This window comes from Microcaecilia unicolor, chromosome 9 (assembly GCF_901765095.1).
Source record: "Microcaecilia unicolor chromosome 9, aMicUni1.1, whole genome shotgun sequence".
In the NCBI taxonomy this organism is placed as follows: Eukaryota; Metazoa; Chordata; class Amphibia; order Gymnophiona; family Siphonopidae; genus Microcaecilia; species Microcaecilia unicolor.
In genome coordinates, this window is record NC_044039.1 from 225,115,220 (window position 1) to 225,132,400 (window position 17,181).

The 17,181-nt window shown below is 42.8% G+C and overlaps 1 protein-coding gene across 6 annotated transcripts in view; it reads left to right on the forward strand.

Moving 5' to 3' along the window:
- RPS6KL1 (ribosomal protein S6 kinase like 1) overlaps window positions 1-17,181 on the forward strand; it is a 141,859-nt gene that overhangs the window by 74,369 nt on the left and 50,309 nt on the right. For 3 of the 6 annotated variants that reach the window (XM_030215342.1, XM_030215344.1, XM_030215343.1), the window contains exons 7-11: window positions 6,168-7,382; window positions 11,693-11,782; window positions 13,066-13,148; window positions 13,320-13,415; window positions 14,039-15,935. In XM_030215342.1, coding sequence (XP_030071202.1) covers window positions 6,168-7,382; window positions 11,693-11,782; window positions 13,066-13,148; window positions 13,320-13,415; window positions 14,039-14,146 — 1,592 coding nt within the window. In that variant the 3' untranslated portion in view covers window positions 14,147-15,935. Of the gene's footprint in view, window positions 1-6,167; window positions 7,383-11,692; window positions 11,783-13,065; window positions 13,149-13,319; window positions 13,416-14,038; window positions 15,936-17,181 lie in introns of those variants that run through there. The other 3 variants (XM_030215345.1, XM_030215346.1, XM_030215347.1) reach the window with 3 other exon arrangements.

The following is a 17,181-nucleotide window of genomic DNA, read 5'->3' on the forward strand; positions in this document are numbered from 1 at the left end:
ATTACCTCACAGTTAGGCAGGAAAAAGAAAAAAAAAACAAATTGTTACTTCTGCTACAGCATTAAAAAAAAAAAAAAAACCAATCACCATCTGCTGGCCATTTCGGAGAAATACATGTTTTCAGTAAAATACAGTTCATAGGCTCAGAAACCCACTGTTTCACCACAGATTCCCTATGACTCTGGGCAAGTCACCTAACCCCCCCCATTGCCCCAGGTACAACATAAATACCGCTTTGATTGTAACCACAGAAAGGTGGTTTATCAAATCCTTTTCCACTTATGCCAGTTCCAGGCTCCAGTCACTCCTTATTCTGGTTCCAGTCTCGCTATGGTTGCTGGGATCTCCTGCAGCAGTTTTGGAAGGCATTTTGAAGGAGGAACCAGCCCTGTGCACAGGAGCAAATAAGGATCGTTCCTGCTCCCACTCCCCTCTGACAACTAGTTATCCCCAGGAAGGGGCTGCTTCTGCTTTTTTTGCACGGGGGCTGCCACTGGGGAGGGGATTTTAGTAAGGGGGCTGCCACCGAGGGTTCAGTTTGGCAGGGGGGCTGCCACCAGCAGGTGAGTCCGGTTGGAGACACCTTTTGGTCAGGTGAAGTGGTGGGGCCAATTTTGTCTTCCGTTTTGGCCGACACCAAGCAACCAATTTCAGTCACAGATTTGGTTTTGGCAGAAACTGAAGATCCTGGTTTTAGTTGGCCTCTTCCTGCCTTAGACTCCTACAATACCACTCTTTCCATAGAGGCATTCACAACAGGACAATGGAAGAATCACCTTAATTATTGTCTGTTTCTCCCTCTTCTTCTCCATTCTTCCCTTTTCATTTGCTCTCTCTCCTCCTACTCCCACTACCCTATATACATATGCATCCCTTATTCAGCACTGTGCTCTGTGTTAAAGAGGGAATTGAGTCATAATTGAGTCAAAATAAACATTCCACATGACACAGATAGCAACGTGGAATCATTATGGTTAGAAATTCCATTTGTGAAAGGAAGGAGTATTCTTGTAGGTCTTACTACCATCTGCTGGGACAGAACAAACAGATGGATGAAGAAATATTTACAGAGATTAGAAAAGCTGGCAAATTGGGCAACGCTATAATATTGGGTGATTTCAAATACCCCGGCATTGACTAGATAAATGTTACATCAGGAAGTGTCGGGGAGATAACATTTCTGATGTAATAAATGACTGCTTCTTGGAGCAGCTGGTCCAGGAACAGACAAGAGGGAGAGCCATTTTGGATCTGGTCCTTGGTGGCATGCTGGGCATAGTGCGAGAGGTGGCGGTATTGGGTCCCCTGGGAAACAGTGATCATAACATGATCAAGTTTGAGCTACTATCTGGGATGAACTCACAAAGGAAATCTACAGTAGCTGCATTTAATTTTTGAAAGGGCGACTGCAAAGGTTAGGACACTAAATCAGGCGTGGACATTATTCAAAAAGATTATCTTGGAAGCCCAGTCCAAATGCATTCCACATATTTGCAAAGGTGGAAAGAAGAGAAAATGACAGCCAGTGGTTAAAAAGTGAAGTAAAAGAGGCTATTACAGCCAAAAGATTGTCCTTCAAAGAATGGAAAAAGGACCCAAATGAAGAAAATAAGCAGCAACATAAGCACTGGCAAGTCAGATGCAAAGCATTAATAAAGAAGGCTAAAAGAAAATATGAAGAGAAACTTGCTCTAGAGGCTAAATCTCACAGTAACAACCTTTTCAGGTACAATCAGAAGCAGAAAGCCTGGAGGGAATTCGTGGGACAGTTAGTTCACGAAGGAGCAAAAGGGGGGCTCAGGGAGAACAAGGCCATAGCAGAGAAACTGAATGAATTCTTTGCTTCTGTCTTTAAGGAAGAAGATGTAAGAGATCTGTCTGTACTGGAAATAGTTTTCAAGGGTGATGATGCGGTTTTAGTGATTTGGGGGTGTCTTTTCTCTTTGGGTACCTTCATATCTTTTTGTTCCACCTTCCTTGCTTTTTCTTTCGCCTCAGTTTTATTTTCAGGAACATTACAGTGCTGTAGTGGAGCAAAAGAATTCTGTAGGATGCTTCTGAGGTGGGATGCTTCTGTGTCACATAACGAAGCCTGCCTGAGCCTACTGTGAACCATCTATTCTTAGGTGGTATTATCCTTTGAGGCAGTGGTGAGAATTTGGTATGATTTTGTGCAGTCCTAGAAGTTGCTTTAAGTGCATTCAATTCCTGCTTTACTTTGCTGAGCTCCTGTTTTAAACTAGCGAGCTGAAGACAGATAGGACAAGCTTTAAGTCTCCAGATGCTTGGCCTTGAAACTAAAGCACCACAATTATTACAGAGAATAAAAGTCATCCTGATTCAACAAATCCTATATAGCTTTCCCAAATATAGTACGTATCATAAATTAACCCCACCCTAATTACAACCCCATCATAGTACACCTGTTCATACCCATTTCAACAAGTGTACTATGATGGGGTTGTAATTAGGGTGTACTATATTTGGGAAAGCTATATAGGAAGTGTCGGGTGGGTGGGTTTAAGCTTAAGACCTATGGAATGTGTTTGCTGTAACCTATCTCTAGAATAGCATTGAAATGCCCAGAGCCACAACTGTAAGGTAGGGGTAATCAGAAAATAGTCTTATCTGAGAGCTTCCAAATCCGTCCAGCTTCTGTGCAGAGACAAAAACCATGTGGAGAGAAGCTCCACCTGTGCTATGCAAATGCCTTACAACAAAAGCAGATGGGGGAGGGGAGAGGAGGGGCTCCACACACTATGGAAGCAGAAGAAAAAAAAACACAAGAGAAACTACTACCGAATTTAAAGCACTTGTTAATTCCAGTTCTCAGATTATCAACTATCAAATACAAATAGCCAATAAGCAGTTTTAAAATCTGTTACATAGAATACAGATATCAATTAGAAATTAGAAATGATCTGACAGAAATTACCAATACAATCAAGATCGGTCTAAACACAATGGACGCTTGGGCAAACTCATTCTAACGGAAACTAAATACTGAAAAGACTCATTGTCTTATCCTTTCATCTCAACACAATAAGTATAATCCTACAACATTGAACATCCCAAACCACTCCCTCCCTATCTCGGATAGCCTAAAACTACATGGCATCATAATTGACCGTAATCTGACACTTGAAAGCCAAGTAAACTCAACTACAAAGAAAATGTTCCATTCCATGTGGAAACTTAAACGTATAAAACCTTTTTTTCCATGTGTTGTATTTCTCAACTTAATACAATCAATGGTATTATGCCATTTAGATTACTGCAACGGAATTTATGCAGGTTGTAAGGAACAACTAACTAAATAAATAATTATAAAAAAAAAAAAAAGAAACTTCAGACCGCACAGAATACAGCAGCTAGACTAATATTCGGAAAATCAAAATTTGAAAGTGCAAAACCCCTTCGAGAAAAACTGCACTGGCTTCCCATCAAGGAACGTATTGCCTTCAAAGTTTGCACTCTGGTACACAGGATTATTTACGGCGAGGTTCCTGGTTATATGTTAAACCTTATAAATCTACCACCCAGAAACAGTACCAGCCTATCCCGTACTTACTTAAATTTACATTATCCAGACTGCAATTGTCTTAGATACAAATCAACTTATGCATCCAGCTTTTGCTACATAAGTACACACCTATGGAACTCTCTGCCCAAAACCTTGAGATCTATTCATAACCATCTCAACTTCAGGAAATTACTGAAAACCAACCTGTTTAAGAAGGCCTATCCTCCCCCTGACCCAAATTAACTTTCTACTTCCCGCGACACAGAAAAACTATGGTCCGTATTGGACTTCTATCACCTCCCCCTCTTTATTTCTTTGTAACTGTTCTCAAGTTGTTTAATATATTGTGTATTTGTATTTTATCGAACCGGAACCTGCCTCTCAGGTATTGTATAAGCCACATTGAGCCTGCATCTAAGTGGGAAAATGTGGGATATAAATGTGTTAAATAAATAAATAAAATATCTGCTTAAAAGAGCTTATTGTAACACCTGCAATGGAGGCAATGCATGCAAATCTTTCTCATGAATATTCATTGTGGATGTCCTGAAAACCTGACTGGCTGAGGAGTCTACCATGACAAGTTTGGGAACCACTGCTCAAAGCAAACCTTCAGTCATACACCCCCCTCTCCTTTAGCATCTCTCCTTCCTACCCTCACAGGTGTCCAACATCTTCCTTTCCCTTCCCTATCCTGTCCACCATCTCACCTTTTCCTCCCCTCCAGGTATCCAGTCTCTGCCCTTCCCTTCCTGTTGCTGCCATCCTATCTCCACTCAAGCTGAGCCTGTCATGTGCACTATACAGTAGGCCTTAAGCTCATGGGCGGTGATGCTCAAAGACTCACTGCTACAGAGGAAATTGGAGGGTCATGGGATAGGAGGAAATGTCCTATTGTGGATTAAAAACTGGTTGAAGGATAGGAAACAGAGAGTGGGGTTAAATGGGCAGTATTCACAATGGAGAAGGGTAGTTAGTGGGGTTCCTCAAGGGTCCGTGCTAGGACCGCTGCTTTTTAATATATTTATAAATGATTTAGAGATGGGAGTAACAAGCGAGGTAATTAAATTTGCTGATGACACAAAGTTATTCAAAGTCGTTAAATCACGACAGGATTGTGAAAAATTACAAGAGTACCTTACAAGACTGGGAGACTGGGCGGCTAAATGGCAGATGATGTTTAATGTGAGCAAGTGCAAGGTGATGCATGTGGGAAAAAAGAACCCGAATTATAGCTACGTCATGCAAGGTTCCACGTTAGGAGTTACGGACCAAGAAAGGGATCTGGGTGTCGTCGTCGATAACACACTGAAACCTTCTGCTCAGTGTGCTGCTGCGGCTAAGAAAGCGAATAGAATGTTGGGTATTATTAGGAAAGGTATGGAAAACAGGTGTGAGGATGTTATAATGCCGTTGTATCGCTCCATGGTGCGACCGCACCTTGAGTATTGTGTTCAATTCTGGTCGCCGTATCTCAAGAAGGATATAGTAGAATTGGAAAAGGTGCAGCGAAGGGCGACTAAAATGATAGCGGGGATGGGACGACTTCCCTATGAAGAAAGACTAAGGAGGCTAGGGCTATACAGCTTGGAGAAGAGACGGCTGAGGGGAGACATGATAGAGGTATATAAAATAATGAGTGGAGTGGAACAGGTGGATGTGAAGCTTCTGTTTACGCTTTCCAAAAATACTAGGACTAGGGGGCATGCGATGAAACTACAGTGTACTAAATTTAAAACAAATCGGAGAAAATTTTTCTTCACCCAACGTGTAATTAAACTCTGGAATTCGTTGCCGGAGAAAGTGGTGAAGGCGGTTAGCTTAGCAGAGTTTAAAAAGGGGTTGGACGGTTTCCTAAAGGACAAGTCCATAAACCGCTACTAAACGGACTTGGAAAAATCCAAAATTCCAGGAATAACATGTTTAGAATGTTTGTACGTTTGGGAAGCTTGCCAGGTGCCCTTGGCCTGGATTGGCCGCTGTCGTGGACAGGATGCTGGGCTCGATGGACCCTTGGTCTTTTCCCAGTATGGCATTACTTATGTACTTATGCTGTTGAGACTGACACCAGCTTTAAAGTACTGTCCTTCTGCTATTGTGCTGCCACTACCCTAGGTGGAGAATCCTGAGAAATGTGGGACCTTAGCTTTCTAGTCTTAAAAAATCCATATCAAAGCAGTCTGGAAATCTCAGGTGCCCCTCAGCTTCTCTAGTGCTTCTCTCCCCTAATCCCTCTCCCCCCAATGGTCTTCCTCCTCCTCCTTCAGTGTTCTACTCCCTCTACCTTGTTTGGCACTTCCCTTCCTCCTTGGTGTTCTGTCCCCGCCCCTTCTCCTCCTGCTCCTCCTCCTCTGGTACTTCTCTCCCTCCTTCTGTAGATTCTAAAATCCTATAACTTATTTTTATTATATTTTATGTCACATTATTATAGAATGTTTTATTGGAGATAAGGCTGCAGTGCAGAGGTCACTTGAGTTATGGTTATCATACCAGCAATAACTGGATTTCCTGACATGTTATGCAATTTTTGTTTTCAAATTAAAATCTCAGGTCCTTATTTTTTTTTTTTTTCATTCTATTTTCTCTTCCTTCATATCCTGGGTTTTGTTTGTATGGAGTGTTAACCGTTTATTTTTGTCTTCAGGTGGCAAACTCTGGTCCCAGCTTCAGAAGCAGATTCCTACAAACATAGACGGGACGAAGGAGCATCCAGAATGCCGTAACCCTTTATGGAAGACTATCCAGTTGAAGGACAAATGTATCACAGCCCCTATGAGCCTACACTGTGAGCTGAGTGACCCCTGCTACAGCCAACCCTCTGAGAAGCATACCCAGTTAGGAAACTGTAGAAATAATTCAAGTCAGTTGTCTTGGAAATCATCTCCTGACTTCTCCACCGTTAGCTGTGACGTACATGGATGTGGAGTACACTGTAGATTTTATACTACGCTCATGGGTGGTATGATACATAGCAATCAGGCTCAGGATACAGAGTTCAATGTAACACATGTTGCTTCCTTTTCTGACAGTTCTGCTCTGATGAACCAAAGAAAATGTGCCCAAGACAATGACAGCAAGGATTGGGAGTCGGCCAACTTTCAGACTGATGGCAAGAGTTCCAGTAACTTAAGAGAGGTTTCTATGCACCAAAATCTGCCCGATCAAAGTTTAATAAGAGGATTCTTATTGAAAGGAAGAGACCAGAATGGAATACCCTCTGGCCCAATCGCAATGCCTGCATGGGGAGAAGGCCTGAAGAATATCACTGTGAAGGTGGGAAAAAGGGAGGTGCCGTATGCATTAGGCCTAACTCTGTTGGGGACAGAGAAAACCAGTGCCAAAGCTTCAGGTAACTACACATCCTTACTAGCTCACAGTCTGTCCTCAGCTGCTTTGCCAACTAGGGAGACTACAGCGCCTGTTCCTTGGACTAGATGGACAGGCTTTGGGAATATGAGATCTCACTACCCTGTACCTTCATCAAGGACTGTGTTGGCAGCCAAGGGAGGTGGTATAGAGAAGACCACACAGTGCCAAGATGGAGATATTCCAGTTCCAGCTGTGCAGAGCCTTGGCTATTATAGTCATCATCCATGCAAAGCCAAGGCCATTCTCTCTAGGAGCAAAGTGGGCTCTGTGTTAGACCAGAGTATGCACTCTACTGATCGGCATGCTGAAATGGATTGCTGTTGCTTAGTGACTTCAGTCAATCATGAGATGGCACAAGGAGCTTGGGGCCTCCCAGAGCAGCAGATCAAGCAGTGGGCAGCAGAAATTGTTCTTGCATTAGAGGGACTTCATCAACAGGGAGTGACTTGCTATGATCTAAACCCTAGAAATATTCTACTAGACACCAAAGGTACGTTCATTCCTCTTGTTGCTGTTATAATTTTTGAGGAGAGGTAATGTTCCACATCTTCATCTCACAAGTTGTAGGGAGGGAGACTTTACAAATACAGTCAGGAGCTTTCTTATTGGCAGGAATAGCTTGAGAAAGTACAGGAAAGGAAGGATGTGTCTCTTCCCAAAGTAAAGGCATCCCTGCAACAATAACCACCCTCAAAGCCACACACCACTTCATCCCACTTTGCCAGCACGGGACATCCCCCAACCACCCCCCCTCCCAAAACCAACATTTAAAACAAAAAAAAACCCCAGACTACAACACCACACTAATACAAGCCAGCAACAACACAACCAACCCCCCCCCCAAAAACAAAAAAAACAAACAAACGCTGACCCCCCTCCAAGCCCCCTGCCACACCCTCTCAGATCAACTTCCACAACCCACCCTCCCCTACCAGCCATTGTGAGACATATACACAATACCACAAAAACACAGACACTAGCAACCAACCTCCTAGTCCACCCCACCCGCTCTCACTTTCACACACACACAAACACTCTCTGTGACACACACACAGACACACTCTCTGTGTCACACACACAGTGAAGCAGAGTTACAGATAGCAAAACACGCCCCCTCCCCAACATATTCCCCCCACCCCCAGGCCCACCAAAATAACAAGACACCTGCAACTCTAAGACAAAAACAGTAATACACAACAGCCAACCCCTCCAAGTTCACCAGACGTCCCCCCACCCCAACATTGTTACACGATACTCGCCCCCACACTCCAACTTTGCCCCACCCTCTTTCACTTCCCCACACACACACAATCTATGTTTCAGACACATCTTTGTCTCTCATACTCACAACCACCACCACCTCCCCAAACAAAAAAACACTCACAACTGATGCACAACATGGAGAGATGGACACTCACTCTCTCATTACCCACTCACAGTTCACCACCCCGCCCCCTATCCTCCCCCCACAACATTCTGAGACACAAACACAAAATCACACAAACACAGAAACTCACACCCAACCTCCCAGTCAACACAACCCTCTATCACTTTCACACACACACAAACCACACTCTGTGTCACACACACAGTGATGCCGCCTCACACATCACCACACACCCCCCCTAACCAAACATCATCTCTCTCTCTCACACATACTCCTTCCCATGCATCACTCTCACACACACACACACACACAAAACACTTCATGTAACTACCAAACGTAATGTCTCCTAACAGAGTCCAAAAAAAAAAAAGGCAATACATGACAATTATAACACTGCCCGTTTCATTTCTAGCAAAACACTGGACACACAGCAAACAGCAACTGTGCCACCAAACGTACAAGAAATATTACAAATGTAAACAACAACAAATAGGATATGAATAAAACTGTTCCACAAACTGCTTTGTAACTTCCTTTTACTACATCCTACAAATACAATAACAAAACAACCAACACTACAAAAAAAAACAAAATTAAAAAATAATATTGCACATAATACAAAAATGTCAATTATTGATTACCAACACAACACAATTATCCTAAAAATCCCTTTCAAAACATTCATTGCAGAAAACAAATACCTTACTAGCGCCCGTTTCATTGCTCTTAGAAACGGGCCTTTTTTACTAGTCTCATGTGAAATGAAGTCCACAAGAAATAGTGCCTTCTGTTTTCTGGCTTCAGCACTATGGAATTCTTTGCCTCAATACATTAGGCTTGAAAAATTGTATAAGCCTTTTCGAACCCTATTAGTCCTATTGGTTTCAAATGGACTTTGTCCTGTGTTAGAATTTATTTATTTACTATTTCAAATCTGCCCTTATCCAGGGTGGAGCATAACAAAAACATACATAAAAACAATTAAACATACCACAGCAATAAATATGCTTTTGTATTTAGCTGGTTTATTTGTAAACCACTATGATTTGTTTGCAACCTTAGTGGTATATCAAGCCAAGAAACTATAGCAACCCAAGAGAGCTTCACATGATGTAAACATAGAAAATGTCAGCAGATAAAGACCAAAATTGCCTATCTAGTCTGCTTGCCATCCTTTTCTTTCCCTGTGTGCTGGCCCCATGCATTCTTGAATACAGATACAGTCTGTCTCCACCTCCACTGGACATCTGTTCCATACATCCATCAACCTTTCTGTGAAGTATTTCCTTAGGTAACTCCTGAATCTGTCCCCTTTCACCCTCATCTTATGCCCCCTCATTCCAGAGTTTTCTTTTAATTGAAAGAGACTCGCCTCCTGTGCACGTACATCACTGATATTTAAATATCTCTATCATATCTCCTCTCTCCCATATTTCTTCCAAAGTATACATGTTGAGATCTTTAAGTCTGTCCTCCATACACTTTGATTGTAAGCTCTTCTGAGCAGGGACCGTCCTTAGTTATTAATTTGTGCAGCGCTGCGTAACCCTAGTAGCGCTCTAGAAATGTTAAGTAGTAGTAGTAGTGATATGCCCAAAATAGGGGATGATTCTGGTAGCGGCCATATATGGCTATCTCAAGCTTAGCATCTTCAGGACGAGGAGAATCTGAGGAATGCTCAGATGCATACAATTGAAAAAAACAAATAATGTCTTTGTAGAAGTCATTGGTGGGACCTCACATTTTTTCCAATTCTTGAGGATATAGTAAGACTACAGGTGGCCCAAAGGAGGACTACCAAAATGGTGCAGGACCTAAATATGTACACCCTAGAGAAGGGGAGTATGATAGACATAAATAATGCACAAGAAGTAATCTTTTCAGCGAGAAGGAAGTTCTAGAACTTGAGAAGGAAAAATATCATAACTTCTCCTGTAGTAACATAGTAGACAATGGCAGTTAAAAACCTGTATGGTCCATCCAATTTAATTCATGCCTTCTGGTTCTTCCACCTTCCCGTCTCTGGAAAAAGCGTGTTTGCAGATTAATATCTTTCAAATATTTGAATGTTTATATCATATCACCCGTTTTTCCTTTCCTGCAGGGTATACATGTTTAGGTCAGTAAGTCTCTCCACGTATGTCTTGGTACATCCTTAGCAAGGTAAGGCCTCCAAAGTTGAGCATAATATTCGAAGTGGAGCCTCGCCAACGCCTTGTAAAGGGACATCAACACCTCCTTTCTTCTGCTGGTTATACCCCTCTCTATGCAGCTTAGCATCCTTCTGGCTGCAGCCACCGCCTTGTTGCACTGTTTTGTCACCTTGAGATCTTCAGACACCATCACCCCAAGGTCCCTCTCCTGAGCTGAGCTTACTAATCTCTCTCCCCTCCTAGCTGGTACATCTGTATTGTATTTCTGCACCCCACGTGCACCACTCTGCACTTCTTGGCAGTAGTAGGCCTGTGTGGGCTGAAATATTAGTGTTGTACAGGCCAGAACATCAGGGCAAAAGGCAGCAACAGGACCATGCGAGTTAAGACACTAGGGGTGGTAGAGAGCAAAAGCAGGGATAGCTGTGTAGGAAGAAACATTGGAGATAAAAGAATTTGGCAGGAAGAACAAAGCTGTGTGAAAAAAAGACTCTGGAGATATAAAGAGGCAGCAGTAGTACTGTTCCAGCTGAAAAATTAGTGGGGGCTGCATCAGTAAGGTCAAGGGAGAGAGATTAGGAGATACAGCCTTCTGGAGAAGGAGTGACTGGTAGGATGAAGGTTGGAAGACAGACTCTGCTTGAATGGGGGGAGCTATATGTAAGAGAGGCTGGTAGGTTGGAAATAGGGGAATACTAATGAGTATTTGGAAGAGAGAGCCTTCTGGGGCTGGGTATTAGTGCGGGAGAGAGACTGGAAGTGAGGGGAGAAGTATGGGGGAGAGAGACCAGGGAGAAAGATGGTAGGGAGGGGCTGGCCAGAACAGACTGATAGAGAAAGGGGTGTTGGGTACAAGAGAGAGAGATTGATAAACTGGCAGCTAGAGGGATAGAGACTGTTGGGGAGTGGTGAGGAGGCGAGAGTGATGACAACGGACTGGAATGAGGGGTTAGAAAGAGACTATTGAAGAAGGGCCAGCTCTGGGCAGGAATGTTGATGTTGGTGGCCCTCCCCTTCAGAGGTAAGGGGTCTTCTTTCTTTTTTTTGTTTAAAGCATGAATAATGGCCTGGGAGAGTTGGAAGTAGCATTAGCAAAGGAGAGCCTGTAAGCTATTTTGCCTCACATTGCCGCTGGAGATTGGTGGTAGGGGATCTTTGCTGTCTCCCTTGCAGTTCTCTTCTAAGAAATCTTTTAGAAAAGCTATCTTTGATGTGTCCCTCTCTAAAACGCTCTACCTGTGCTGCATCCTGTTTTTCCAGGACACATTCGTCTCACCTACTTTGGCCAGTGGACAGAAGTGGAACCTCAGTACTGCAGTCAGGCTTTGGAGAATCTCTATGCTGCCCCAGGTACGAATGCAATTCTTCCTAGTTCTTCCATCCCACTGATTTCTGTCTGCTTTTAGATTAGAAAATTTGGTATGGGCAAGGTATATCTTCTGGCTTGCTTCATTTTGTTGTTAAATCACCGTTTAAAAATGTAACAACCAAGTAAATAACTTGTACAGAAAAGTGTAGCTATCCTAATAATCAAAAAAAGAAATACAAACTTTTCAGGTAATCAAGTACGGAAGTTATACTCGAGTCCACATTACTGGATCCAAGAATACATAAAGTAGAACACTTTTACAGGATAAATGTGTATAAAGGAAAAATAACTAGAGCATAATCATTTTGGTAAAATGTAACCCCTTTGACCCGTTTCCCTGCGAGAAAAACTGTGATAAGGTTCAAAAAATACATACTTAACAGATTGGTATCTAACTACACATTTACAAGGATAACGCTTAAGCAATAAAAACGGGTGACGTCGATATCTCTTGATACATCTGGAAAGATCTGAATTCTAATCTTTTTGAAAAACATTTTCATCAACCAATTATTTATATGGTGGAAGAACAACAGTAGCAAGTAAAGTTGAAGCTCAGTGTCCGAAGCCTCTAAAATAGCCCACCTCTTGCTGTGTCAGCTATCTTGATCCAAATTATGCTGATCCTCCACAGATTTGGTGGGAGATAATAAACTTGGGAAAATGGAGGAATACTGTCCTCAAACACTCATCATCTTGGGAGACTTAAGTGCGCATTTTTAAAGCATATAGACGTATAAAGTTACGTGGGGGGGCATTTTCATTATGATGTCTGGCTGAAATCCATTTAACTTCACATGCAACTTTCTTTGTTAGTCACCCTTATTTTCTCTTTAATGCTCGTTACTCTTATCTTCTGTCTTATATCTACACCCAATGGTGTCTATTAAGATGTTCTAATGTGTATTGTGTTGACATTGTAAGTAGCATACTATGCAATAATATGTATTTAGTTCAATATTTTTCTGTTGAAACTGTTTATTGCCTAAATCCTAATTAAAGTAAGAGCCCCTTCTACCAAAGCTTAGCGTGTGCATGCCAAATGCTAGAAGCCTGTTTTATAGCTGTGGGCTTCTTGGCATTTATACACTAAGCTTTAGTAAAAGGACCCCTGAGTAAGTTTAGAGTCCCCACACTTGTCTCTTGCTTTCTGCTCTATATGAGGAGGTTTGAACACTGAAGATCATCTCTCTTTGGGTGTTTTTATTCCAAATTTGCAGGGTGTGTAGCAGCATTAATCTTATCTCATCTTCCTTCTTGGCAGAAATACTTGGGGTCTCTACAGTAACACAAGCTTGTGATTGGTGGAGCCTTGGAGCACTGCTTTATGAGTTACTGACGGGAATGGTAAATCATAATTCTATTCATACATACCACACACTGATGTGCTATTGTCTAAGCCTTGAGGAAGAGGAATAGGTTTCCTTGTACCGTGATGGGAGGATGTCTCAGCTTGAGAGGGAGTGAAGCTTTTCTACAGTCTTTTCTGATTACCTTGTTTTTGAATGTCTGTTGCAGTCCTTATCCCAGAATCACAGGTCGGGAATTCATCCACACACAGGACTTCTGCTTCCAGACTCACTCAGCAGTGCTGCCTCATCGCTCCTGTCTGAGGTGAGGGGCAGGAAACAACAGGGCTACAACCAGAGCACATGTACCTGCTCTGTCTGAGAGAATTTTGGGAACATCATGCTGTCCATGTGCCATATGAAAACAGAGGAGGGAGAAAACCTTTGTGTTCAGCAAGGACTGCCATGTTCCTAGCACATCTTTGAGATGAGTATCCTCCTGTTGCCCAGCTCTCATAAAAAGTGGGGCCCTTTTAAGAGCTTAAGACCACCCTAAGAGAAAGGCCTTAGCCATGGAGAAAGCCTTCAAAGCCTTGCTCAAAGCCCACCTCTTCAATGTCGCCTTCGGCACCTAACCATCAGGAAACCTAGACTGCCCCTACTTGACATTTCGCCCTTTAGATTGTAAGCTCCTTGGAGCAGGGACTGTCCCTTATGTCAATTTATGTTAATCTGTACAGCGCTGCGTAACCCTAGTAGCGCTCTAGAAATGTTAAGTAGTAGTAGTAGTAGAAAGGAGCACCTGGATGTAACTCACCTTGAGCTACACCTGAAAAAGGCATGAGCTAAATTTAAATCCCTTTCTCTTTCCTTCCCTTCCTACCCGAGGCTAGAGGACTGGAGGTTGTCCCTTTCTGTGTCCTGATCAGGTTCTGTTTCTCTGTTCAGCTGCTGCAATATGATCCTGACCATCGTTTGGGCTCTGGAGTAGATGGGATCAGCAAGATCAAAGCTCACCCCTTTTTCAGCACCATCAAGTGGAACAAGCTGCTATAGAAGGTGGGAGCTACAGCAACTTGAAAAACATGTAGGAGAGCACTGCGGGGTTAAGAGCTACATAAGTGAGGGTGGCTTTGTGTGTACTGTTTGACAGGACAAATTGGCTGTCAATCAGAGTGGAGCATGCAATTTCATTACCAGCCCTAAGTTGAATAAGAAAGTTCAGAATTTCTTACATGATACAGAACTGTAAGAGGCGGCAGGGTGCATTAATGAGACCCCCCCTATTGCTCCCTCCCTCCTCCTGTTTTTCTTCATCTCCCATACCCCTCCGCATGTAGGTTCCTCTTGCTCATTCCCTTAGATTATTCCCCTTCGGCATGATGGGCCTGTCCTTACATTCTGTTTTGTTCTTCCCCATCGTGTGTGCTTCCTCTCCAGGCAGGCAGTTTACCATGTTTCCAGGGAATGCAGGAGCTGAAGAAAAGTTGCCTTTTTAGAGACGATTCTGTAAAGGTCACTCAATTTATGCACCAAAATGCAGGATGCTGAGCACAACTTCTATAACAGTATCTTGGTACCAAGATTCCATTATCAAATCGAGCACAAGTCCACATTTCTGCATCAATGTTTAGGCGCTAATACTTACACTCTATAAAAGGTAGGCCTAAATGTGAGCTCATAAAGGTAGGATTCTGTCAGTTACGGGCATAAGTGTGGGACCCATCTGTGCATATGTCTCCCCCTAAGTCTCTGACCTTACCGCCAGCCATCGACTTAGCAGTAAAGACTCGCACGGTAACCAGGCCGTAATGAGCTACACGCACCAAATGCCACTTGGTGTGTGTCCGATATGCACATCTGAAGAATTCTTTTTCTGACATCTGTATTGGACGCGTGCCAAAGATTAATTTACCATAAGAGCCACACGGTAACTCCATTTTGGCACACGTAGATGCTTACGTGGCTTAGTAAAAGGGCCCCTTAGTGCACAAATGGTGCTTATACTTAGGTACTAGGGTTATATAGCATTAGGGGGTTAGTGCTTGGTGGTAACATGCTGTGGTGATGTATTTATGTCCACACTAACAGAAGGAAAGCTCTCCTCTTTGCGTGTTAATAAAGTGAGTTTTACTGCAGGTCACAAAGCTAGGTAGCTTTTTGTTATGGTCAGCTTAGACTCCTGGGCCTGTCATCTTTTAAACTTTACCCTGTGTGCATTTTTGCAGGTCACATGCTGAGTAGCTGCATGGTGCTCTCAGAAGCTACACTAAAACCAGTGGGTGTGGGTATGATTTTTGCAGTTTTATACTCCACTCTTAGCAGTAAAATAAAGAGGTTGGAAAAATGTGATAATCTTTCCATGCTCAAGTCTCTTCTATATTCTTGGGCCAGACAGAGAGGAGAGCTTTTTTGCATTGCTGGTGTGTGCTTTTTCACCTTTAGTCCTTATGCGTCACCACTCACCTATTTTGTCCCTTTTGGGTGTTTGATGCCATGCAACACACCTGTAATGCAGTATATGAGGGTGAGTACTGGAATGCAAACATTTGTACAGTAAGCTGTGAACTTCTGTGGGCACTTACCAGGCCTAGGTCTCAGATAGCAGAACTCTGAAAGCAGTCTGGCTACAGGCCTGGTGCTAATGTCCTGAAGATCTGCCATGAGTATTACAGCAGGAGCTGCAGCTACCACCACATTTATCATGAGGACAAGAAGTGGGACAGAAATGGAAACACTGGGCAAAGAAGGCATTTTGGTGCCTGTTGTGTGACTTGACAGCCAAATGTATCTCTAGATCCCTGTACAATTTACTGTAATAAAAAGATATTTTTTTTAAATGTCAGGAGTGTGTGATTAGATTTGGCTTTGTGTGTACCTCTGCTGAAACTTGTGTGTTACTGTTTGGTTTGTTTTCTTTATCCTAAGTACATAAGTGTTGCCACACTGGGACAGACCAAAGGTCCATCAAGCCCAGCATTCTGTTTCCAACAGTGGCCAATCCAGGTCACAAATACCTGGCAAGATCCTGAAAACTGTCAATACATTTCATGCTGCTGATCCCAGAAATTTTCCCCGTCAATTTAATAATAGTCTAGGGACTTTCCTTTAGGAAGCTGTCCAAACCTTGTTTTAAACCCTGCTAAGCTAACTGCCTTTACCACATTCTTGGGCAATGAACGATTCGCATGTACCCGTTCCAATCCACTCATTATTTTATAGAACTCTATCATATCGCCCCTCAGCCACAGCATTAAACAGAGACACAGTTCCAGTTGGGTAAATAAGGACTTTTGATACCGTAGTTCCCCTGCCTCCCAGAGAAGACTTAGTGTACGCCTGATATTATCAGCTACCTGCTGCTTTGGAACAAATCCTGATTGGTCAGTATGGACAAGCTGAGGAGGCACCCTACACATTCTGTCAACCATAACCTTAGCCAAATTTTTGACGTTAATATTAAGCAGAGAAATTGACCGGTAGTTAAATTTGCAGATGATACAAAACAATTCAAGGTTGTTAAAACACATGCGGACTGTGAAATATTGCAGGAAGACCTTAGGAAATTGGAAGACTGGGCATCCAAATGGCAGATGAAATTTAATATGGAAAATGCAAGGTGATGCACATTGAAAAGAATAATCCGAATCATAGTTACTTGATGCTAGGGTCCACCTTGGGGGTCAGCAACAAAGAAAAAGATCTGGTCGCCATATCTCAAAAAAGATATAGTGGAATTAGAAAAGGTTCAAAGAAAAGCGAATGATAAAGGAGATGAAACTCCTTTCATATGAGAAAAGAATAAAGAGGTTAGGGCTCTTCTGCTTGTAAAAGGAGACGGCTGAAGAAAACCACACACCGTGGGATCCTTCCCCGGTTTTAAGATGACTGAGATTCCCACCTCATGCATACTGGGAGGAAATGACCCACCCGTGAAGCAAGAGTTACCCACCCTCCAAAGCAGGGGAGCCAATTCCACAGAATAGATCTTATAAAATTTTGCGGTATTCCCATCCAATCCCGGGGATTCCCCCCCCCCCCTTAAGTCCTTTAATCACTCCCAGAAAGTGAATGATACATACCTGTAGCAG